The sequence below is a fragment of the Notothenia rossii genome, assembly GCF_949606895.1.
Source record: "Notothenia rossii genome assembly, chromosome: 5".
NCBI lineage: Eukaryota > Metazoa > Chordata > Actinopteri > Perciformes > Nototheniidae > Notothenia > Notothenia rossii.
In genome coordinates, this window is record NC_136903.1 from 39,087,153 (window position 1) to 39,114,071 (window position 26,919).

The 26,919-nt window shown below is 40.7% G+C and overlaps 1 protein-coding gene across 2 annotated transcripts in view; it reads left to right on the forward strand.

Moving 5' to 3' along the window:
• Positions 1-26,919, forward strand: part of LOC307041950 (septin-7-like) — an 86,139-nt gene that overhangs the window by 46,036 nt on the left and 13,184 nt on the right. For both annotated transcript variants that reach the window (XM_079685565.1, XM_079685564.1), the window contains exons 3-9: positions 7,997-8,103; positions 14,097-14,197; positions 14,280-14,414; positions 18,461-18,578; positions 19,111-19,203; positions 19,853-19,949; positions 25,994-26,045. In XM_079685565.1, the coding sequence (XP_079541691.1) occupies positions 7,997-8,103; positions 14,097-14,197; positions 14,280-14,414; positions 18,461-18,578; positions 19,111-19,203; positions 19,853-19,949; positions 25,994-26,045 (703 nt within the window). The remainder of the gene's footprint in view (positions 1-7,996; positions 8,104-14,096; positions 14,198-14,279; positions 14,415-18,460; positions 18,579-19,110; positions 19,204-19,852; positions 19,950-25,993; positions 26,046-26,919) is intronic.

Sequence of the window (26,919 nt, forward strand, 5' to 3'; positions counted from 1 at the left end):
CTCCAGCCGGCGTCCCGGAGCTAGCCCACTGCGGCTCCGTTAGGTCCGGGCGGTGGAGTCCGTTTTTTCTTAACGTTTGAATGACAAGCATTAAGAATATAGATATACAAAATATAGCTAATTCTCTTGCAGATTGTCTCATTTGATTATGAATGTAACGTTTATATAGGGGAACTACACTGTTAGCAGTAACTTGGTATGCATGTATTTCATGTTAGCTTAGCTTCTTAGCCTGAGCTAGCTCTGTTTACTTCCAGTTCGGAGGCAGCAGGTCCCGCGTCGGCTCCGCCTCTTTGCCCTTATTTGGAGCAGGCGGGATTATACTCTGATGTCGCTGTCAAGCCGTTAGTGGCCGACTCCGCCTACTAAGGGCTTCTCGACAACTCTGCAGAATCCTATGGGTGACGTCACGGACACTACGTCCATTTATATATACAGTCTATGGTGCCGATTCTGTCATATTTAGTCAAAGGAACGTGGGGTTGTGTCTGTTGGATGCTGACACAGTTCAGGCTGGATTTTCTATAGACACTGCCGGACCTGAAGATCCTTTCTTTGCCACAACACTGACCTCTGCCCTCGGTTTCAGCCAGTCCCATTTAGCCCCAACAAAAGAAAATGATATTTTCCAACAGTCTAGTTGTGAGGCAAACACATCCACCTTCTGTCTGTCACTCTGCTGTTCTGTCTTTATGTTCCCCAGATGTTTCATTTCACGCTTTCTGGTGCAGGCCTCACACATGGCTGTTAGATCTGTGTGTGTTTGTTTGTGTTAGGTGCTAGTTAGTAGGCCTGTCAGGATGTGAGGGGCCAGCTGCTGCCTCGGGCGGAGAGGGAGAGACAGAATGGGAGAAAGAGACAGAGGAATGTCAGGACTTTCATGGGAAACCCACCCTGACCATTTCTATTTGCTTGTTTGTCTCTCTCTCACAGTCCGTCTTTCTATATCTCTTTCAACATGTACATATTGATTCTGTATGTACATTAATGTGCTAGTGCAAAACCGTGAGTATGCTTTGGTAAACCAATCAGATTCCCAATCCACCAATTGTAGTTAAAGTGGCCCTATTATACTCATGTTCAGGTTCATATCAGTATGTAGTGTCTCTACTGTGACATGTCTCCATTCTTTAATGTTCAGAAAGCTCTTTATTGTTCTCATACTGCCTGGGTTGTAGGGCTGTACCCGAATATTCGACTATTCGAATATTCGTTCGTTGGCCAACTATTCGGGTTTCAATTTCATTATTCGGATATTCGTTTTTTTTTTCTAAATGTATGCTATTAATAAAGGCGATTTGCCATATTCTTTTACTATATTTATACTTTTGAATTGCACTGTTAAAATGCGTAAATATATACAATCTCAGCCTGTGCTCCTGACATCGCGTTACTCAGTCACGAACGCAAACGGCACGCTTTACCTCGTCGTTTCACCCACAAAATGCCGAAGACTTCAGCTGTGTGGGACCATTTTAAATTGGACGATGGCAAGAAGAATATGTGGCAAATATGCAATAAGAAACTGGCCTACCACGGTGGCACAACAACTCTGAAAAGTCACCTGGATGCTGTAAGTAGTAGCCTAGCTTAGTTTAGCTGTTGTCAAGCTGCTTTATCCGCCGTTTAAACAGTAATGTTACACATGATAAAAACGTGTACTTACTTTGCTTGGAAAATAGTTGCAAGCAAGCAACCGAATTGTTTTTTTATATTAGTTTTTTTAATTTTATCCGAATAGTGAAAATAATAGGAGTAATGTGGGAACATCTGGGGCTAAGGCAATTATTGGCATACAGTTGAGTAGCTCAGCCTAATAGTAACTTGTGTCCATAGGTGCATCACCACGCATCCCAGCCATCAACATCCTCAACAATACAGCAGACCCTACAGTTACTCTACAGAGGACACATTTAGTTTTAATGTTTGCGAGTACTGAGACAATAAATAAATATAAATCGTAATAGTATGCTCTTTCTGCGCTTCTGCTTAACAGCGTGTTGTCAGGTGTCTCGGATTCGGAGCGTGTTATGAAACTTTTTTGAAAAAAAATGTTATAAAAAAATAATACAAATCTCTCCGCACCGAATATTCGAATATTCGCTGCTGATTACTACCGAATATCCGGAGCCCGGAAAATGGTATTCGGGACAGCCCTACTGGGTTGCAGCACCTCTTTTCAGCATCTGTCTGAAACCAGAGCCTGATCTGATCTGATTGGTTAGCTGACCGGCTCTGTTGTCATACATGGAAGGGAAAAACCCCAAAAGCAGAATAGGGGCTCTTTAATTCAACTTTGGTCAGGACTGAGCGACCCACCTGTTGCTCTCCGGTCGATTTCAACACAGATTTGCCTTTCAGAATATAGCAAAAATAGGGGGAAAGGAAGGTGGTGTTTCCTGAATCCGCTGTCACATTTTCAGTTTGGGAACCTGGTTTAATTATAATGTAATTACAAAACGGACAGTATTATAAACATTATGCAATCTCCCACTGGTCAAATTAACAATAGTCCCGCTTTAATGCTTGAACACAGAAGCCCTAATTCTGACGTTTAGGTCATTAGTCTATTTACAGAGAGCTGGCACTGCGCTTCCACTTGTCATGTGGAACCAATATTTTATTAAAGCTGAACTATGCAGGCTAATTGGGACGAACCTGCCCTAAGCGGGGGGGGGAGCATCTGTAACACTGGGCCTCTGTCAGAGAAACCTACCAGTCATTTATAGCTAATACAGCCATGTCATTGCAGAACTTTAATTTGTCAAATGTAAACTTTTAGAATAGGGTTCAAAGTTATCCTCACAGATTCTTCACAGCCTTCTTAGTTTCTGAATGAGTTTTTGTGAAAGCTGTTTGGTTTCGTTAGGACAGCCAACATAATGTCTGCTGAGAATCCACTGAGATGTTTGCTCACTGGGCACACGTGTGCCTGCATTATAGTTGCAAAGCTGTCCTTTTCTGCTCCTCCCAACATGACCCCTCAAACTTAAACAGGTTATGCTAAAACATCTCGGTTTTAGGAGTTTTACATTTAGCAAAAGTTATCATTTTCAAAGCAAAAACACATTTGTGTGTGCGTAGCCGTGGACAGTCAATTTCCACTTTTAAGTAAAATCACTCCTGATGCATCTGTGTCCCATCTGTTTGAAATTGGCTTCCCAAGTGATATAATTTGAAGGATAGAAACATATCTTGAAAAGTTGTTCATACATTTTTAAAGATTATAAGCAAATAATGACGTCTATTAGTCTTACTCCAAAATGCTCTTATCTTAAAGGTCCCATGTCATGCTTTTCCGGTTATTACCCATCCCCTTGTGTGTTATGAAGGTTTTTCTGCATGTAAACGGTCTGCAGATTCAAAAACCCTCAAAGTACACCCTGTAGCGAGTAAAACTCTAACACAGATAACACCTGTCTATGCTGCCCCAGAATATCTTTGGTGGGGCTATGAAAATGGTGACTAAACCATACTAGGGGGTTCCGGGGGGATGCAAATGGACCAATCCGTGGAGCCGCTACGTCCGCGGAACCGATAGGTTATCTTTTCTCAGCTGCAGCTCCGCCGATTTCTCTTACCTGAGTCGGCGGGATGCGGCGAGGCTGTGAGCGGCGAGTGTGTGAGCACACACACAAACTCCCAACCAGGCTGAGGGTGTGTGTGTGTTTCGGGCTGTGTCTCGCTGGCTCGCAGACGGCCACTGGGCTCACAGGGAGGGGGGGGGGGCCGGAGCTCCAACAAGCCGTTTAGGACAGAGAGTGAGTACACATACTATACAGAGATGCTGTATGAAAACCAATGTGATTTTAGAAAATTGCACAATATAAATCTATTCTAGCAGACCTCAACAATGGAATTATGATCAGTAGAAATGGCCATGACATGGGACCTTTAAAGCTGCACGTATCAGTATTTTTATGTTAACAATAGATAAAAGTGCGAGTAAGAGGTGAGGCTTGATTGACAAACCCACTGTAAAACACAAACAGCAAACACTATCATACAGCAGCCAAACACACAGATATTATTCTATAAGTTGCTGGATAGCTGTACAAAGCTTAAGGGAGTTATATTGGACTTATATTTGTTGGCTGGACAGAAACACGCTACAAACCAATGCAAATATTTCTTATTTCACTGACTTTGCTAACATGTTTAGCATAATCATTTTCAAGGTCGCTATGGTAAATGTTTCAGGACGGGCATCATTTGGAAACAATTATTAATAATAAAAATGTTCTCGCAACTAATATTTCCCCCTCCTATTTGGATATTGCACTTGGCAACATTTTGGTTTAGATACATTTCGATTAATTGTGCAGCCATAGTTCAAGTTTACCATTAAATCCCTCACATCTGTTTACGTCTTTTTAATGGCTGGTGCATCTTCAGCCTGCATGTGAGTGCGCTCTCTGTTCGGCTAAACTTTCCTCTGCACTTCCTGCTGTTTGTTAAGTTGAGTCTGCATTGACACTATCCTACCAATAGAGCAAAGCTAACAGGAGAAGCAGATGCCCCCCCCCCTCTCAGTTTAGATAACCTCCCCTCTTCTCATGACTGAGGAGAAGGAGCTTCATACAGCTGTGCTATTTCATCATGAAACAGCTTTGTGTGGACGTGTGTGCGTGCTTGACCTCTGACTCCAAACAGTCCGATGTACGTTTGAGTTTGTGGGGCGGCAGTAGAATACACAGAGATACAGTGTGTATTTAACTCTCACTGGGACAGAATATCACCCATAACTGAGCAAACACACGGGCACACTGAGGAGTTAAGAAGGTAAACCAGGGTTGGATCCACGCTGCTATGGGCTGATGGAATACACAGATGTTATGAATGGATGTTCTCCCCCAGCAGGTGGCTGACTTAGAAGAAGATAAATGGAGAATCCACAGAATGGAAAGAAAAATGTAGCAAGTGCACTGGCAACATTTAAAAGTTTGTTCCCTGGAAATGATCAGCAAATATCTATGTAAAAACCTTCCAAAGAGAAGCTTCTCATGGATGTTAAGGAAACCTCTGGAGCAACGACTCGAAACACAAGGAGAACACGGGAGAGCTCGACTTGATGGCAGACACCGAAGATTTATTGAAAGTTATGCCGGGAGAATTGACCAAGACATGTGCTGCAGCCAGAAGGCTCCTGCCTCACCAATTCTGAAGCTCTCTCACCAAATCTCAAGTATTTATCTAGCTCTAGACAAAAATATTCTCAAGGGAAGAGAGAAATTGGCTCCCCAAGGTCGCATGCCCGAACGCTGACGACAGGAGAGAGTGATAAACTGGGTCAAAGGCAGAGGCCTTGGTAAATGTTTTCCCCAACAATGGACACGACTGACTGTAGCCTTATAAATAACCAACCTGATGAACCATTAAAAAACGCAAATTAATTACATTACCAAGTTTGTCCCAAAGATGCTCCTGTAACACCAACATGGATGTATACCATGAATTACATGGCTATTAGCGAATTAGCCAGCCTGAGCTACATATTTTGCACTGAGTGGAGACATCTGGACATCAGTAGGAACCATCACTACCTCACTGTAATGGCACACCTGCATAGTTTGCTCTAGGTGTGGTGAAACAGAGGGAAGGCATTTTGCTGAACCAGTTTGTTGAAGTTACACCGGAGTGGGAAATAGTGGACAGGGTCTCCACTGTAGGAACAGATAGAGCTGCAGTCTGAGAGCAGGGATAATATGCTGTGTGTCACATTACACAGAGGGAGGGCCACAGCTGCTTTGGCGACGCCTTAGCTAAGTGTCTGAAAAACAGCGCGATTCTTGGCAATAATTTAAAATAATGTTATAATAAAGTCAAAAACCCTCTGTTTTCTCTCACCATTTCTTTTATCACAACACCACCATGTCTTTGTTTTATCTCCCCCAAAATACTAATAGCCTACTAGTATCTAATTTATTACAGATTATTATTGTCAATAACTGAATTATATATTTGTAATCAATAAACCCTAATTTAAGCATATTCAAACTTTTAATTTGATACATTTCATCCACAATATAGTAACCTAAACATGTAGAGCTGTCTGCCCCTACTTGATAAGAGATAAGGCAGGGCTGTCTGACTTTGTATCTCCTTGATCTCTCATACCAGAGATAGTGACAATGCGAAAGGTTTCGACTAGGATCTCTGAGGCCATCGACTTATCTTTGGATAAAGAAGTTCACTGCATGCCCTTTTCAAGACAAATGCATGGGAAAAGATTGTGGCTTACAATGCGACTGCATATTGTATTCTCTTCTCCTTGCCCAAGCCTTTTAATGAAACCTCAAGTGTTGTAAGGCATCACCTCCAGTATAGCATCTTCAGTCAATGCTCCAGAATAATTTCCTTCACAACTTTAAAATACTTAAAAACCTAAATAATGTAAAAACGGTAGTTCTAAATGAAGCGGGATTCTGATGTCTCTTCCTCGTTAATATTTGTCTTGTAAATGTTTGGTAAGCTACTCTGGTCACATCGGGTCGGGGTGGCATCAGATTTTCAAAGGCTGTGTGATGGTGTATCTGAGGTCTTTCTAAGACAAGCAGCTGTCCTTTCCTCCAACCAAACACTCCTCCAAGGCCTTTCATGAGACACGAGCCAGATGCTCAGCCGTTAATCACAGCATTGTGTGTGAGAGTGTGAGACTGTGTGTGTTTGGGGAGACTGCGCTCTTTGTCAAGTAAATGTTTACTGTGTGTTTGTGTGACTACTGCATCCCTAACACCAGAATGGGTGCAGACAATGGAAAGTTGGCACAGACAGCAGAGTAAAAGGAAGATTTATATGTCAGTGGAAGAAAAGGTTTTTAGAGAGTACTTGTCCATGGACAAGTGAATTTGACAATTTACTTGTCCGAATACATTTTTCACTTGTCCAATCTGGACATGCCTGTTTTTCTTTTTCTAAAATGATTTTACATGCCGCTTTTCAGGCCCATCAGTACATACATTAAATGGTAGGGTCCCCTTTCAAGCCCTTAATCCACTGTTTTCTGACAAAATGTATTTCAATTTGTTTCCTTGTTAGCTGAACACACCATTTCCCCATCAACATTTTTAAATTGTATTTAAAGAAAAAGCCCTAACAAAACAGCAGGGCTCTATTTCAGTATTAACTAAAGAAAGAAAAACAGCAACAGCTGAGCCTACAGATAATCATAAATAAATAACATAGTGAATATAAATATATTGCAATGCTCAAAACAGCAGCATCCAACCGTCTCTAATCCTTGGATATTACATGTCACTGCATGCATGCACGGAGCACCCGTAGCGCGGAGATCATCATATCATTCTGTCTTGTATTACTTAACCAAAACAAAAAAACGGCTTGTTCGCGGGCGTTCACTTAGAAGAGCCGGCTCTTTGAAGGAAACGTAAAGCGGTCGCAAACAACAATGGCGGACAAGGACAATTTGCAAATGAGTTGTGCCTTTTGTAAGCTGAATTTATAAATAAGTTGTGAATAAATATGGGCGAAAAACGTCACTTGCCCGTCGGACACGTCAATGGAAAGATGTACCTGTCCGATATTGTAAATAACACGTCCCGGACAATCGGACGTGTGCTTTTTCGCTCACTGTATGTTAAGGAAGTGTTTAGTGAAAGGGAAGGAGGAAGAGAAATGGGGATGTGAGGGAGAGAGGGAGCAGGAGAGGAAACTTTTATTCCCTCCATCTGAGAGCTTTGCGAGCCGGCACACGAGCCCCTGACCTTCTCCCTCACACACACACACAATGGTTCTGCTGTATGTTCTCTGCTGCAGCTCCAGGCCCTGTGTGTGTGTGAGTGTGTGCATGAGGTTTTGCATGTTTTATTGTGTGCCTGCTTGTTATTGAGCTTATTCATGCATGCACATAACATGTGGCCAGCAGGCTGCCTTCATCTTCTCATCTAAAAATGTTTCATGGCTCTGCCATAAAATTGACAAATAAATAGATTCATGATCTTTTTATGTATTGTAACATTTGTGTGTTTGTCCTCAGGGGAATCTGGTCTGGGGAAGTCGACACTTATCAACTCTCTGTTCCTGACTGACCTGTACTCCAAGGATTACCCGGGGCCCTCGCAGCGCATCAAGAAGACTGTGCAGGTTATTATTTCTCTTTAAGGACCTTCACATCGGGCGTCTCACCTGATTTTCAGGTTAGGCTTCATCACGATACAGATAAGGCTGTAAGAAGGTCAAATGCTCCGATATTTCACCACACACAGACATCCTCATAATACACTTCTAAACAATGGCTGAAACAATATACTGTTGATATGAAGGACCCAGTTCAGGCGGATTAAGTAATGCAGTTATTGATGCACTGTGATGACCTCACAGAAAATAAACAATGTCATTTCTGCAGCACAGATTCAATGCCTAGTCCGTTGTTTGCAACACTTGCACATGGACAGTTGTTATTTGTTTCATGTATTGTATAATGTGTAAATGTATATGTTCTCCATGCAGTAGAAGGGACCTATATAAAGTGGTTCAGGAATGAGTCCTTAACCTGAAAAGGAGTTAGCATTTTACAGAATAAGTTTCCCTCCTCCCGAAGTCAACTTCTTATTGGTTAGGGGCCTGAATACGGTCTGTGGTTAACACAAGCTGAAGAAATGATAACGTTTTGTTCAAATACGTCATGAAAAACTCTACACGTTAAAGTTCTGAACTTCTATGCTATCTAAAAACAGCGGTTGCTAACAAATGTGAACATTTAGCCACCTTTAGCTTAGCAGTGGTGACGTGACGTCATGTGACTGTAATGTTTATTTATAACCAAACTTTTTTTTTTACTTTTTACTTCTTCCGATTGCATTTATGCTTAAAAAATCAAAAGTGGTGTTAATATGTGGAGATTATCCTTCCAAAGAAAACTTGTAGATATCTTTGCCGTGTATTTACCACCAATCTTATTTTCTGCAATATACTCAAATCCAATGGGAAATTCCATTGCCTTTTGACGAGGGAGCCCTTTTAATGCTAACTTCTGGGTCATCACTGCACCACTCTTCAAAAATAGTATACCCAACCTTCCCTGCCTAACCACAGCCATGACAATGATCTGTCATGAGATATCTATGAACATTTAGGAAACATGCATTTCTGGATATAACATGTCTGTTACCTGACTCTTCAGACGCCACCTTTGTCTGAACGACACGTTCACCCCGCAGACCTGACCCACAACCTTTGTTATCTCGCCTCAGGCAAAGACGGGCTGACCTCTCCATAACATGTCCCACATTCCTGCTGCTCTCACAAACATATACACAAGTGTTTGGAATCACATCATGTGGAAGATGTAGCCCGCTGGTCAGTGTAGTAATGAGATACTCAAAACTTAAGTGTGGGAGAGAAACTCCGTCCTGAAGGAACACAGGGATTTTTAGCCCAATGGACACCATGTACATGCACAAAAACCTATAGAACACACTAAAAGAGAGGGAAAACCCCCCAAAACAGGGGCCTCTTTAAAGGTAAGTTGACCAATAGAGAAGAAAGAAGGTTTAACGCGGGTAGAACCAGTCTAATAATGTACACTATAAAGTGTATACAAATTAATATTAGGCTTCGTAGCAACATTGGTTGGAACAGAGGTTAAAGCACACATAGATGAATTAATATAGGAAGCAAGTCATGGAGTCTTCTAGAGAGGAAGAAGAGGTAGGGGTTGAATATCATAGGAAAAGCAGGGCAAGAATAAGGATGGAGGATCTAAGAGGGAGACAGCAAGGCCACAGGGCCTGGTTTTAACCTTGTATGGTCATGACAAAATAAGAAGGGGGCAGACTACATCTGGAGCAGCGGGGAGCAGAGAGGAAAGAAACGGTCTGTAAAAAGGGAGAATGGTTGTGAAGGAGAAAGGGAAAGAAGGAAATAGAGGGTTGGACATGAGCAATGCTGCCATGAGGAAGAGGAGGGATGCAGGAGGAGATGGACAGAGAAGCAGTGAGAGAGTCTGAGGACTTAATGAGAGGTGACCAAGGAGACTCAAAGAAAAATAGTCATTGCATTCTCCCAGGGGCCTGATGGGGTTTGTAGCAGGGCAAGAATGTTCCCATGAAACCCAACACACGGACATAGCTAAACGGTTGAAAAAACATAATCTTCTCTTTAGTTGGTTCATAACTGCACTTTTGTCAAATGTTTTTGTAGAAGGACTTGTGGTGTTTGCAAAACAAGCATCACCCACACACATCCACAACACACTCCTTGAAGCCAACTCTTTAATTTGCTTTTGGTTAGGCGAAAGTGTTTCTGTTTAGGAAGAGGAGTGATACAATCCAGCTGAGAATCAACAGATACATTGTGATATCAATTGTTGTGCCATCTAAATCAGTGGTTCTGCACCACTATATAGTAGTACGCTTTTAAGAGGGTCTTCAGATATACTTCTACTGAAAAATGTATAAAGTGAGTCAATGTACTATGCAGAGATACAGTTTCTTAAAACATGATTTCCTGTCATGTAGTTTTATATTGCTGTTAGCACCACAAGCTAAATTCCAATTCACCTTCAGTGTAATGAAGTGCCAAATCACCAGCTATTAAGCAAAATTATCGACACGGTTAGACAACAGAAGATCTTTGCTTCATTCAAAAAAACTCTAAATTGAATGGTATGACTGTCCTTGTGCACTGTGTCCTGATGGATTTCAGAACTGGTCAGGTGATGTGGCTGATGCTTCAGTTTCAGCATGGGGCGAGATTGTTTTTGCGAGACTGAAAACATTTAGAACATTTTGCTCCCATCGGTTGGTCAAAAGAATCTCCGACCTCCTGTGAACCTCATGAGCGCTACGTGGGCATCCATGGTGCAAGTCGAAGTCAGTGTGTGAGTGTTTGTTAGGGGTGCTGTGGTCCAGGGGCCGAGGGGGGTCGACAGGTCAGAGTATTTATACTCCAGAACAATCTCTCATTCTTTGTCGCTTACTCGAGTTCCCCCTGATCGGATTTCTTTTTAAATGATGGTGTTGAGACTGATGGCATTTTTGTGGTTTCCTCCAAATCTGTTTTTCTTCGGAGCAACGCTGGAAATAGTAGATTTGGTTTTGAGATGGCTGACATGACATGCACAGACACTTACAGTACAAACACACACTTTAACACGCTGGGTGCACAATTAAGCTCAGTATGTCAAGCGGCTGCGGTGCATGTTTTTATATATATATATATATATATATATATATATATATATATATATATATATATATATATATATAATGTTCTCAGTTGTAAAGCAGACAGATTCTCTGAAGGCTTGTGAAAGCTGGATTCTGTTGTTTTAGAGAAAGAGGGCTGTAGTTTGATTTAAAGGGCCGGTCCTAAAATAACTAAATGGCCTTGTGAAAGTATGCGGTGAGACGAGGGAGCAGCAAACAGGCTGCAGGAAATGATGGATCTGTTGAGCTGATGTGGAGACATGTGACCAGTGTTTCCGCCAGACCAGGGCTGAGAGGGCGTCCACCCTTATAGATACTGTCTTTTTACGTTAGTGAGCCGGATCATTTGGGTCGGCTCTCTTAAAGCGCCGGCTGTTTCGGCTCCCAAACGGCTCTTCATGTTACCACAGTTTAACACGGATACCGGTGCGAGGCTCTGGTGCTAGCAGCTAATGCGCGTGCTCCACTAGCACCGCTCATCGCGTCCAAATCGCGCATGTTTGTGTTGTCCCGTAGCAGGCACCGCCGATGTCGGGGAAACAATCTTCAATACTCCAAAAAGAATCCCACCAGACTCCTTTGCCCCTCCAACAGCGGGATGTCCTTGTCCTTTTTCCTTTTCGTTATTTCAATCGATAAAAACTCTCGATCTTCTCTCGAATTATTAATATCTTTGGATGGCAAGACGCCATGACGGCAAAACGCCCCCCTGGCGGAAACGCTGCATGTGACTGAAGTGTGAGGTGCAATGGTTGCTTTTTGTGTTTCAGGCTAAAGCAACAAGCAGAAATAAATCAGGCTGTTTTGGTATTTTAACAATAATATGTTGGATCTTAAATCACTCTAGCAATGTGTGCTTCTTAAAGTATACTGAGGCACTACAGCGGGAACAGTTTTACCTTTTTATTTGATGCCTAATATAAAGAATATTGGTTAGCGGAAATCTTCCTTGACTATATAGAGATGGTTGCAGATTTAAGGCCATTTCCCACAACCTAAATATTGACATTATGGTCACAATTTCAAAATGTATTATCAATTTTAGTTTTATGCATTTTCCTAGACACACATTTCCTTTTTATGAAGTCATACCCACAGGCGACTATGAGGTAATGCGGTATCTTTCAGTCACAAGGTTGTGGGTTTGTTCACAGGCAAGTTGGCCAACGGTGTGTGAATGTTAGCTTCATTGAACAGGTGGCAACTTGCATTGCAACGCTGCCTCTGTATGAATGGGTGAATGTCGACTGGTAAATTTAAACACCTGTAAATAGGTGGATAAAGTGCTATATAAATGCAGTCCATTTACCTTTTACAGTCTGACTTATATTTAGTATCTTCTTATCTTTCAACTGAATTTATATTTTCTGGGTTTAATAATGTGCTTCAAGAGATCAATTGCTGATGTTTCATCAACCATCTATCTACCGTCTACAATAAATACATCTCTGCCATCTCAGTCTTTTATTCATATCCAAAACAAAGTGTCCTTTTACCCAGCATCTTCAAAATAAATGACAGTAACTCCACTCGTATGCCCTGGCATTCTACCAGGCGAAGGTACAAAGTACATGTCTCTTTCAGTTGGGCTTTTTACACATACAAAGATCACTACAACCGTCCAAAAAATGTAATTGTCAAACCTTCTTTAAATTATTAACGAGAAGAGGTGGACTGCATACTCTGCCTGGTAAAGTGAGCATCATAAGTATACAAATAATGGTTGAATAGATCCCATTCAAATCTCAAATGGTATATTTGCTAAAAATACTAACACTTGCCTTCTCCGATGGCTTATTAAGTCTGTTGGCCTCACAAGTCTTGATTCTACCGCCCATGAAAGATTGGCTCCAGAAGGTCTTCAAAAGCATGTTACCAACACTCTTCGGGTGTTTCTCAATGTCGAGTACGCTTGCTTGGTAGCACATGTCTTCCGAGTCACTTGCTTCAGAAGCGAGGCAAGAATACTTCCTGGCATTCGGAAAACGAAGAGTGGAACAGGCTAGCAAGTGTGCAGGTGTGCGTCATATGAGAGGCCCCGCCTTACATTTTCCAGCACAGATTTGGAGAAATTGGTCCGTGCGCAAAGCGTTGTGGGGATTTTAAGACCGCGGAGTCTACACATGTGCAGCCTCGAAATTTCTCCAAACAAAGTACGCCGGGCTCGGTAGAATTCCAAGTATGCTGGAGATTGGAACAGTCCTTCGGCGGCACTTGATGACATAGCATCCTTGAAATAGTGGCTCTGGAGCAGCTTTACTGACATTGAGAAACACCCTCAATGTTAGTTCAAGGAGTACTTTACTTTAGAGGTACAGGTTCTGTATGCACTCAGTACCCTGTATAGTGAGAAAGTGGTAATCATTTCTCCTTTACCATAGCACCATCACAGCTCCACATATTACATTCCATTAGCAGACACTTTTATCCAAAGCAACTTACGAGTGCAATAAACCATCCAGATACAAACCATAATGAGTGCTGGTGCATTAGTGTCGAATGGGCTAAACACTTTAAGTGTTATGTTTTGTGTATGTGCTGGGTTTAAATGTCAGTGTACATCGTAACAGGTTAGCTTCTGTTTGCGACGGATGATATGTTTTAGCTGCGGCAGGAGCACAGGCTTCGAGTGTCCTCACACACAAACACACTGATATTGGTATAACTGAATCTCCCAGCAGGCTGTGTGGGTGCATGATGTATCATCAGTGCTCAGAGTGGGAGAGGTCAGTGTCACATAATTAAACTAGCGGGTGACTGTGTGTGGGCACGTTCGCATTAGCAAGTTGTACTGCATTATAAATTGAATATATACTGTTGAATCAGTGTTGAAACAGAACACTGCACTTACTCAGATTTAGATGTGAGGAACAGGTTTTGATTCAAACTTGTATTGTACTTAATCGTGTTTATGTCTCTTTGTTTCAGGTGGAGCAGTCCAAGGTGCTGATAAAGGAGGGGGGTGTCCAACTGACACTCACAATTGTGGACACTCCAGGGTTTGGAGATGCAGTGGATAACAGCAACTGGTAGGCGCATCATCAAGGTATATCCAAATGTTCTTTATGCTCATCTGATTGGTTTTTCTGACTGATATCTCTTATCTCCCAGCTGGCAGCCAGTCATTAACTACATTGACAGTAAGTGTGAGGACTTCCTGAACGCAGAGTCCAGAGTGAACCGCAGATCCATGCCCGACAACAGAGTGCACTGCTGCCTCTACTTCATCGCCCCCTCTGGACACGGGTAGGTCTGCATGAGATCAGGTTGTAATGAGATGAGGTTAATATGACCAAAGGCCCAACAGTATAAGGCTCTTAAGATAAATGCTCTTTTTGGCATTTTTAAAGTTGCATTTCCCTACATGTCGGTGCCAAAAGTAAATGCCATGTTGGAACTAGAACATTATTTTAAAAATATTTAAACCATATTGAACATGTCATTTTACTTTAAACCCACATAATAGTATGTCTGTAAAATATTAAGCTTATCCATTCATGTTTTTCTTGCAAAAATACCTTTGGGTTTTGGACTAACAACATATTTAAAGACATCAACTTGGATATTAAGAAACTGGTGGCCATTTTTTTTACAATTGAACTTTTTATAGATCAAACAATAAATCTATGAATCTAAAAAATAATCAGCAGATTAATCGATAATGAAGATAATTGTTATCTTTAGAATTGATTTACAGTATTTCCTGTTGAAACATGACATAAGAGATCAATCTCATTTTTTTCCAATGTGCTTTCATCGTTCTATCAGTCATTCTAATGTACAGTGTGTTCAGCATACAGCATCCTCTGTCCTGAGAGCAGGTAGTGCACAAGGAAACACTCCGAAAGAAAGCCCATAATTATCAGGGAAAACGTTTGGGGAGGGATCCCTCTCCAAGGACCGACAGACATGCAATAGATGTCGCATGTACAGATTTAAAAAAGTGTGTGTGTGTGTGTGTGTGTGTGTGTGTGTGTGTGTGTGTGTGTGTGTGTGTGTGTGTGTGTGTGTGTGTGTGTGTGTGTGTGTGTGTGTGTGTGTGTGTGTGTGTGTGTGTGTGTGTGTGTGTGTGTGTGTGTGTGTGTGTGTGTGTGTGTGTGTGTGTGTCATATAACCCATTTCTGATCATGCTCAGTAGAGTTCTGCTCTCCATCACTGAATCGACCAATCAGAGTGGAGCAGCCCACAGCCAAGCCTCTCATCTCAGACAAACACACTTTCTCATCTCACAGTGTGTGTGTTCCCTTGGCATCACTAGAACATTCCCTGTTTGTCAGTACTGCTGCAGCACCCGCCTTGGTTAAAATGTGGAGTGATGTCTCCACATATCCACCCATCTACTGCGGCTCAGTTATGGAGAGCTTTGATCCACTTAGATTGTGATCTCTGTAGTTTATAATGCTGCAGGGATTCACTGAATGCAAGGTGTCTAAAATGTAATTCATTTATTAGCCAGAAAAGATGTGGACTTGATGCTTTCTGTTAATTAGTGTGTTAACACCTATAGTTCTTCAAATCTTTATTAGTGCGAATGCTGTGCCACAGCATTCCACTATAGTTCCTCAAATCTTTATTCTTCCTCTACCTCTTCTTCTTTCAACCAATATTTTGGCTCTCAATAACTTCAGCATACTTTCAGTTACAGAAACCATTCAAATATCAAACTATTCAGCCTTTTCAGCACATGATGGGAAACTTTCAACTTTTTCAAAATATGTTATACTTTTTGAAATATTCAGCTTTTTAAACTATATATTTTTAACATGGAACTCAATGGGAGGAACCTTCAAATCCTCTTTGATTTCAAAAGATTTCAGGAGCATAATTAGTCTGGCCTGCTCAATTGCCTTCATCATATCAAACGGACCCACCGTTCTGGCCCAATAGTGATCTGAGTGACAACAAGTCAACCTAGCTCCCAATAGACTCCCATGTTAAATTTGTCCGGAACTTTCTTCAGAGCAGAGAGAAGTATACTTTAGACAAACTGCTCACATCTTCACATTTTACATACAAAACCCAAAAAAACAATATCAGTTCATTGGGGTTCCCTGATGCTCACTTTCTGGTCATTTTTGTATAGGAGCCATAGTTTTTGAACAGGTGGCAAAATTGTCAGATATAATCCTCAAAGCATTCTTAATGACACTCAGTGGCAGTTGGTTGCCATGGTGTTGCTGGGCAGATTGAAAGCTTTGATCTCTGGGCCCACACAGGTGTTATGATTATTTGTTATGATTAGGTGTTCAGCACAGAAACAAACACTGACAAACACACTGGACTTTAACAGACTGTCTCAGCCTATTTTCTTCTGTCTGATGGAGACTTCATACAGACTTCAACATGTTCCACATATTTTATACATTATTGGTGACGTATGGCTTTAGTCGAAAAGTTTGCCGTCAAAATATTCTGCTGCTTTCCCAAGTCTTTTTACTTTCTTTTCTCTTCTTAATACACATTAATTAATGACTACTTGCATCTGATATTTAACTTCTTCAGCCTATTTTCAGCTACAGAAACCATTCAACTATTAACTTATTCAGCTATTTCAGGACATTGAGGCTATACATGTTGTTGTTTATACATTTTTTTAAACCTTTTCTTTTAAATATTAAGCTTCTTCACTATTTTTCCTACTCTTCCAGTTTAACATTTCACTTTCAAGTATTCAACAAAGTCATTGCAATGCATTTGAGCTGGAACAATTTGATTCAAATCATTTCACTTTTCTGCATTTCTCCGCTAAGTTCACCAACACACTTACTTGGTCTCTGTAGCTAAAAGCAGCTACCATTCAGCTAATAACATATTCAGCTTTTTCTTATTTTCAGCTAAATTCAGCCACAAATGTTCACAGTTTACAACATTCACACGCATTTTCTGCAGGAAATGCATTTTCTAGTTTGACTGGTTTCTCTGAACATTTAGCCATGTTTAATATCCGTTCTTATCTTTACATGTATTGGACAGCACCCAAGTTCTTGTTTCTTCTTCCTGGTCTCATTGGTTTTGGGACTTTTACTTAAAAGTGACTTGGGAACCTAAAGGAGGTTCATGTTAATGTCTGGTTCAATTAAACATGTTCAATAATTAACATTGCTTTCCGCACAGCTTTGCACGTTCTAATTTAAAAGTGCATAATGGAGTAAGTTAACTAAGCTTCTCTGAATTCCACTGCTCTTGAACTTATAAAATGCCTGTAGCACGCCCCACTCAACATTCAAGCTATCTATTGATACACTGCCAGTACATGTTGAGGAAATAGTTAGTTTCTCTGGGTAAATATATCTGGTATCAGGTTTAGCTTTCCTGTAACTCTTCAGTACATTTGCTAAAATAAAGTTTCTAACTGTTGAATCCTCTAAAACAGCTGCAGCATTACGGTTTGTATGTGGCTATAGAGTTTTAAATGAAAAAGTCCTGCATTAGACTGCATGCTCGTGTTTTCAAGATGTGCGTGTTAAGGTGTTTTATACCCAAAGATGCTGCAGTGAAAAGGCAGTAAAAAAATCTAGCACTGAGTGCAGCATGCAGTAAGTGTGTAGAGACGATTTATAGTTTAAATCTAAAAGTAATAACATTTGGAGATCACCACAGTCAGTATCTCCGGCATTCTTTACACCAGACACTGTGACTCCTGCTTTATCTAGGTCCCTGCAGGATTTCTCTGATGATGCACTGCACAATAACCTTCATTATAACTATCAGGTTACCATATGCACAAGACTTTCTGGGATGAGTTAGTATCTCAATATCCCCTTCACACACTTATTGCTCACAAACACTCACACAACAAAACTATGCCCAGATATACTGTAGTATGGATCACTTGAACATGCATAACTGACAATAATTACATTCATTCGCATATCTGGCTACCAATAGTTATCTACAGTCATATATTTACATCCTTTTATCACATTGTGCACTACACACTGCCTGCTTAACTGGGCACTGGTCCCAGCTGTCATTCATTCAGAGAGAAGAGCCTATGGGAGTATGACAAAGACAGTCCCTCATCAGCCAAGTCATACAAAAAACAATGAGTTGTCACCAAAGAAGAAGAATGTATGAGACAGAAAGTCCCTCTCATCTGGCTCCTGTCTTTGCTGTGGGCGATGTGCAATGTCCTGGTGTGGTTGGCCCTCTGCTGGTGACCCACTGAACTGCATTACTTTAGATTCATCCTCATAAATGTAATGAACAAGTAGAATTGATCGCAGGTGTTGCCAGGAATGGACCAGTTGACTTCACTCAGTTCTTATGTTTTCTTTGTGTCTCCCCTTCAGTCTGAAACCGCTGGACATTGAGTTCATGAAGAGACTCCATGACAAAGTCAACGTCATCCCTCTCATTGCAAAAGCCGATACTCTAACCCCAGAGGAGTGCCAGCTCTTTAAGAAACAGGTGTTTATGTGTGTGTGTATGTGTCACATTCATGGGATAAGAAGCATAAACATAGTATGCTACAATAGGCATTCAAGCTTTCTTTATGAGATTTTAAATGTGATACCTTCTTATTTCTGTGGGTAAAGTTTGGAGCTAGAGCTAGGCATTTAGCCTAGCTTAGATTGAATACTGGAAGCTAAAGATATGATGCATTTGAGAGAGTTCATATATTATAAAGAAACAGTACAAACTACTGCCGCTTCATTAGTGAGATTTCGAGTTGTTGGTAGGCATATGTTTTAAATGTGGTCGAGCATAGCCATTTCATCCTTCTTCCATCCTTTATGCTAAGCTAATCACCTCCCTAGCTCCAAACTGTATGCACATGTGGTATCAATGGTATCAATCAAACTAATCAAACAATGGGTAAAGAAACAAAAGGATTTTACAATTAAAGGAGAAATGTGAATATTTGTTTGATCTTTATATTTTGACAGGCCAATGGTGTGTACTTGTTATCTTTATTCTGATTATGTTCTTCTTTTGTCAGATAATGAAAGAGATCCAGGAGCACAAGATCAAAATCTATGAATTCCCAGACACGGAGGATGACGAGGACAACAAGCTCATCCGAAAGATTAAGGTAATGGAGCATGCAGTCTTGTTAGTAATTTGATACCTGATTTAAGGCCTTCTGATTGATCTAAGTAGGAAGACAGCCAGATATCAGTCTGTCCTGTAGGCTGTATCCAACTTCTGCCCCATTTCTCGATGCCAGGCAGCCTCTTTACAATACTGACCATCATCTTTACAGACAAGCACATTGAAGAATCTTCATTATGTATTGTCATTCATGTAACGCTGCCACAATCAACTCTGGAAATAGCAAACATGGTACTATATACGGTAAAATATTTCATCCGCATCATATTAATGTGGACCCTTAGGGACATTTCTATAATTTAAAGGCCTGCTCGCAGCAGCATTTGAAACTGTGAGATGACACAGATAGCCCAAAATGGAGGAAATATAGTAACATAAATAGCACAATTGCACCATCCAGCATTGTAAACCCTGCTGCTCTATTGCAGTATACTGTAAACTGCTCCACATACATTTGTATTATTTTCTGGTTTTCCTGAGGCCAGGTATGGTCAGTAGCCACAGGAAGTAACCAATCAAACATTGAAAAACAAAGAAGTGTCATTGCAACATCCATAATGCAGGAAGCAGTGTATTGTTCCCAGTGAAGTCAAGTTATTTCCACCACCCCCCCCCCCCCCCCCCCCCAGGAGAAGATGCCACTGGCAGTGGTCGGCAGCAACGTGGTGATCGAGGTGAACGGCAAGAAGGTCAGAGGTCGCCAGTACCCATGGGGCGTGGCGGAAGGTAGGTTCACTCTGGTCCTGAACCTGGCGAGACACTTCCTCCATGTTGTGGTCAGACTAGATCATGAACCAGGAAATGGGTGTGCACACTTTGATAGTTTGTATCGAGAAATGATTCTGTACTTTATTTCTGTTCGCACCTTATTCAGACAATGACAAATTAGAAAGGAAGACTGAAGCAAATTGGCTTTACAAAGGTTTTGTGTTTAAGATCAAATAGATATAACAGTGTTATCTCTATCATGAAGAATTAAGCATGATATAGCTGAGAGTGAGAGACGCAGTGTTTTACAATGCCCCCTGTATCCACTGAATGTAGTCACTACCAGGTAATAGAGTACATATTCATCCTTTACTGGAAATTAATTGATGTCAAAATGCAACCTGTTAGTAGAAAAGTAGAGAAAGTAGATATTAAGTGTTTTATTGCCGCATAGCACATAATCGTAACACACCTGCTGGAGTTTCATTTAATTAGTATTGAAATAAATATTTATTTTAGCGAGAACAAAGAATATTGTTGAATTTATAAGTCAAACAACAATGAATACTCTGATTTGAACCATCAATTGAATAAGGTAGTACCAAGACAACACTTGAGAGGTACAGCTTTGTACATGACACAATTAGTTAGCTGTGTAATGTTTGTTAAACCTTTTACATCAGATTGCTTTTTGAGGCTTTGAGTCTCGGTGGAAGATACCAGCATTTGAGGATCACTTCTCAATGACTGTTATATTGTTGTTTTTTCAGTTTGTGAGATTAACAGTGACGACGAGACATTGCAAAATCAGCCTTAAGCTTGTGGAATAGATTATTCATCGACAATTGTGTTTTATTTGATATGTTTGTGATCTGTTCCCAAGGTAAAGAAAATGCCTTGGTAAGATGGTTTACTCAATTTGTTCAAATGTGGTAAATACATGAGGGAGACATGTCCCTAAAGCCAGGTTTGAAGTTACCTTAGTCACCCACTTGTCTTCACTCAACATGAAAACACATGGATCTTTGGTATTGTGGGTCTTCAGCCTCGAAAAGGACTCTGAAAAGAATGTAGGTAGTGCATTATGGGATATGTTGTTTAAAGAACTGACAGTGTCACTACCAGCTCTGATGAACTGCTGTTGCCCTGACTGTTTCTTTAATTTCCTCTGATGTGCTGTGTATATCTGAGTGGAGTTGTTGATCTGTAGTTGACCGTTGATCAGTCCCTCACTTTTTCATTCTTTCTTTCTCCCTTTTTTTTCTGTCTATACTTTTCCATGACTGACAGAGGGCATTTTTGGTAAACCAAACCATCTTTCTCTTAATTTCAGCCTCATTCCGCCCCCCCCCCGCCCTCCTCTTTCTCGTCCTCCTCAGTGTCCTCCAAACTCCCCCCCCCCCCCCCCTCCCCTTCCCTCCACTTTTTCTGTTGCTGTGCTGTCTCATCATTAGGCTGATGGTCAAACCAATGCTCTAATCAGACCTGGGCTTAAGTACCAAAAACACATCGTATTTGGACATATTTGTGCACATGGATATATTGAAACGTGAATGTGAATATTATATATATTTTCTAAACATAGACATCAAAACTCTTCATGTGTTCTCAGTAGAATGTTGGCCCCAGTGCTCTCTGCTGAATTAGCCTCTACAGCTAGCCTAGTCCAATGAACGCTAAGGCTAGCAGCAACTATTAATAGTTTATTTAATAGTTCAAAGATAACTCAAGTAGCTGATGTTGATGGGTTCATTTTTAAATGGGATGGTACTAAGACTATACACAACAGCTGAGATTCTGCCAGTTTGGTATTATATTGTCCCAATGGCCTTCATTTACATCCATTCACTGAACAGCAGTACATGGCCATCCTTAAATAATTTGGCGTAATTTAAGGGCCTTACACATATATGAGCCACGTACTATAGAGTGGAGCAGTGATGACGTATTTATATAGGGAGACTCGTAGTTGGCATCACAAGGGCTCCCTCGACAAAAAGCAATGGGGTTTCCATTGGATTATGGAATATTGTAGAAAAAATTATCTGTGGAAAACACACGTTTATGATACTTAAACGTTTTGTTCAGCAAGATAATCACCACTTTATGATTGTTATGGTGTAAATGCAATCGCCAGAAGTAAAATGCTAACATTAGGCTATAAACAAGCGACATCGCAGTTATATGACGTCACCACCGCTAAGCTAAAGGCGGTTCATTTTTTATGTGATGACGTTTAGCAGATTCATTTGCCAGAAACTGCTGTTTTTACAACACAAAGAAGATTCTTACATTCTCCAGTTTGGTATTTACTGACGTAGTTCATGTCGTAGAACACAACATTAAAATCTATTAAGCTTATGTACTACTTATTTCAGGCCTCTAACCAAAAACCCATTGAATTTGAGACGAGGGAGCTCGAATGGTGCAAAAGTACCACTCTATTATCAACTTCTTGTAGTTATTCCTAGACAAATTGATATTGGCATATATGTAAGCAGATAAAAATTCCAAATCTAACTTATGCAGGGGTAATTTTAAAACAGTTTTGCATAGTTTGTCTATCAGAGAGCACTTACAAGTATTTTAAAATGTTGGAATGGTACAATGTCTCCCTTAGTACTTATATTGGTCACAAACAAGATATTTAGACAATCTCTACTCTTCCTATTGTTTGTTATAATAGTGGTTGTGTTAGCGTGGGGCAGGATTTCTTGTAATCTACCAGAGACACATGAATGATTCTGTTTGTTGTCTTTGTTTTCCAGCACTGAATCTGATTGTAAATCTGTAACAAAACCTCACTGTATTGTTTCAAAGGATAACTCCAATCCATAACAATATGGAACATGTTTGGATAGCTTTGACTGACCTTTCTATCAGTTACTCTCATAGTAATTACTGATATTTGGGAACATGATGACATCACACGACATGAATTTCTGATGCAGCAAACACTCCTAAGCAGGTTGTGAACAAACCAATATTTCATCCAGACTATCTAGCCCACTTTCTATGGATAGATGCTAAGTAAAAAGCTAAAGCACTTACCTGCATGTGCAGTGTGGCATGATTTTACCATTTGTCTTATTTTTCAAATGTTTTGCTCACCTGAGGGTTTGTTGAAATCTGACGTACGACTTTTTCTTGCTGCATCAGAGTCTCTTTTGTGGTTAGGGTTAACTGTGTTCCCAGATCTCGGTAATCAACTTTAGTTAGGAGTTTAAAGTAATATGTCCTTGTAGTCTTGATGGCCAAGGTTATAATACAATTCAGTGATCCTGCTAGGTGCATTTGGTCACACAAAATGTGCCTGGTGTTGTCAGCAGGTGTAAAGCCTTCACACACTGGCTTGTTGGCCCAGGTCTGATGCTGAATAGTCATGGAGAAAACTAGAGGCTGTTTGGTGCTGAAGCTACAATACTCTCCAACGCTGCTGTGGTTCCCTGCTTTGCTCCTATGGTATAATGGCACTCTGTTGTACCGTTGATCAGTCTTGCTTCACCACATGTTGTCATGGTGCAGACTGAGGACTGTACAGGCGTAGCTGTATCACTGGACCAAGGACTGGGATCCACCCTCATTACGCATTGCTTAAAGATTCATTTAATGGTGAGCTAGCGTTTTTCAATAGGGACATGTTACGGCTCAGTTAAATCAAATCACGTGTTATTTTATGAATTCTCACACATTAGCATATGTTTATGTGAGACTTTTAATATAGAAAGATGCTGAACCAGGTGTGTGCTCTTGATTCATTAAACCAATGCAGTTCATCATCATGGCCTCAACACACACTGCTCATAGATCCAGCGCTCAGGCTCAAAACACCTGATGGACTCAGAGAAATGTATATCGAAGACCAAGATTGACAATTAAAAGCTAAAACGATTTTTGTGTCCATCAGGTATTTTCTGCCATCCATCAACAAATAAGATGCTGTATACTATATTTTAAAACCTTTCTTTTCCTACGACCATTGACCCCACTTAGCTCCTTCACTTGCACCCCCGGCTGGTCATGCGTAGATCCTCAGATAACACCCCCCCTCCAACCACCACCCTCTACAAGTCCTACTTAGTCAGTCAGTTTGGACACATGCAGGTTATGGTGTTGATCTGGGCCAAATCTGGGCCAGGTCTGAGCCAAAACAAACCCAGCTGCTCCAGACCCAGATTTAGCCCCCCCGCAGGGCGCAGACAGTAACTGAAAAACCGTACCCCTCCCCTCCGTCAGAGCTTCCTCCTCTAGAAGAGACAGAAGGTCAATGGCTGGCTTGGGAGGCCAAGGGGCGGGACAACATAAGTTTCATCAATGGTAAGGTATCCTCCTGAATCCCTGATGATGATTGACTGCCAGCAGGCAGGAGGCTAACCAATCAGGAGCAGCGTGTTTGATGAAGAGGAGGCTGGATCCACCACACACATCCTCAGCAGCAGTTCATCTTTTCCAAAAGCACATCTGACCGTGTAACCATGTCTTTGTTGTTAAGATGAAAACTCACAGCCATCTAACTGAACCATGTTGACATGAGAATAGTTCTGTTTACTGTTGTCTGACCAATAACTGTTTGTCCTAACTATGTGGCGTCAAACAGTGAAAGGCTATGATCCGATAGCAGGCGTTTTTATTTTTCTCTTCTGAATGACTACTGTATCTGTAATTACAAGAGACTCTCTTGTACTGATGAACCAACCAGTGGTGTAAAGTAACTGAGTACTGTACTTAAGTACAATTTTGAGATACTCTACTTGAGTATTTCCAGTTTTTGTTACTGTGTACTTTTACTCTATTTTACGCTATTTATTTAATACCTTTAGTTACTTTACAGATGTGAAATATAAACAAGTGTTAAATCAGACTTTAGTTCCACCTGGAGTAAATCCACAAGCTACCCTGCAGTATACAAAGTCATTCAAACTAGCTGCACCTTCACCAGCTTTGAGAACACTTTCATGATCAATCATTATAAAACATATCATATCTATTATTCTGAAATGGAATAATCTGCACAATGATTACTTGAGTATATTTTGATACCAATACTTTTGTACTTTCCATGAGTAACCTTTTGAATGTAGGACTTCAACTTGTAACAGAGTATTCCTACACGCCGAAAATCGAGGCTATTGTATGACAAGTAAAGTCACTGCTTTATGTCACATGACTTAGCTCAGCCTCGCCCTGATCGAGCCAATCTCCATTGAGAAAGCAAGCATTTCAAAAAGTGTTTTGCTTATTTCTGCATCCCTTTTGATATTTCAATAAAACTACAGCAAAATATGCCTTTGAGGTTATACAGTGTAGGAAACAAGATAGATAAGCTGGGAAATGTGTGTGTGTGCGTGTGCGCGCGCGCGTCAAGGATGACGTTATGAATCCAGACACAACAGCGAATTGTTTTTGGACATGTGAAGATAAACCAAATTAAGCTTAACATAAAAATAAATTATGGGTCCAGTGTGAACGCACCAGAGGGCAGACATGCTCTCTGTATCAGCCTCCTCTCAGGTTTACTCACCTGGTTTGCCTTTTTAAAGTCCTATGTGATCATGGCCTGGCGTCTCTTTGCTCTTATTGCTGTACAATAACTCATACTCTACTATACCTTCATTTACTGTCACTTCTCTTAATACCTCCTCCTTATAACTGATGAATGTGTGAACCATACATACTGAGTGTGTGTTTGTGTACAATGTGGTTTCCATAGAGATTCATATCATGAAGTTTAACTTGGTGATGCTTTGCACATATTTTGTATATTGTTTTTGATATTGTAAGTACAATTAATTTGATCTATTATGTAAATAACACAAACAACTGTTGTTGATTTTACTCACCAAAAACGATATATATAGTTTATGCTTGGACTATGAACACAGCCAGTGACTAGCAGCTGACAGTTATTTACACAGTTAATCTGGTTATTGCAGTTATTTAGCACCTTGAGACCAGAAAATAATTATTCTGATTATGTCTAGAGAAGAGTTCATGTAGACTAATGTTTGATGTCTGTGTCTCCCTCCCTCCCTCTCTGCCCCCCCACCCCCCGTGTGCTTCAGTGGAGAACGGGGAGCACTGTGACTTCACCGTGCTGCGCAACATGCTGATCCGGTGAGTCCACGTTCTGTTCAACATTCCTGCTTAACTCCAAGCAGCTAGGGCAACGTTCATTTTGTGTTGATTTTGGCGCTCCCATTGTCAAATGAATAGAGAGAAAATATCTATGATTCAGCTAAATGTTACTACTTTTGGGATCTAATGATCAAAATGGGGGCCATTCAAATGTTCTCCCTGAGAAGTCGATTTACCTCAAAAAATGTATAGGCTGATTTACAGACATCTCTTTCCCAGTCTAGAGGAAAAGTGTTTTTATGGAACCAATGGAAATACGTGACACAAAATTGTAGTTCCACTATATGCCTTCCTGAGGCATGACAAGCTGATAATCCGCCCCCCACAGCCTAATTGTATCACTGGACTTTTAAGGTATATCTGATCTGAACTAATTATGACCACATGACAATAATGTCACATTCTGTTAATCTGCCAAAGAAGGGAATGTTACTTGCTCACTTGAATGTGTGTAGTTTGAGGAATAAGGTGCATGAACTCTGCCATTTGGTAGAATCAAATAATATACACATACTGGCTATCTCAGAATCACACCTGGACTCATCTGTTGATGATTCAGAGGTTGCAATGCATGGTTACAATCTGTTCAGAAAGGATCCAGATAAGAATGGTGGCGGAGTTTGGATCTATGTACAAAATCATATTCCAGCTAAAGTACGATATGACCTAATGAAAAATAAAATAGAAGCTTTATGGTTAAAAATACAATTGCCAAATGTAAAACCCATATTGATTGGATGCTGTTATAGGCCACCGAGTGCCAATTCAAACTATCTAGATGGTATTTGTGAAATGGTAGATAATACAGCTGAGTGTAATAGCGAAATATATTTCATGGGAGACCTGAATATCA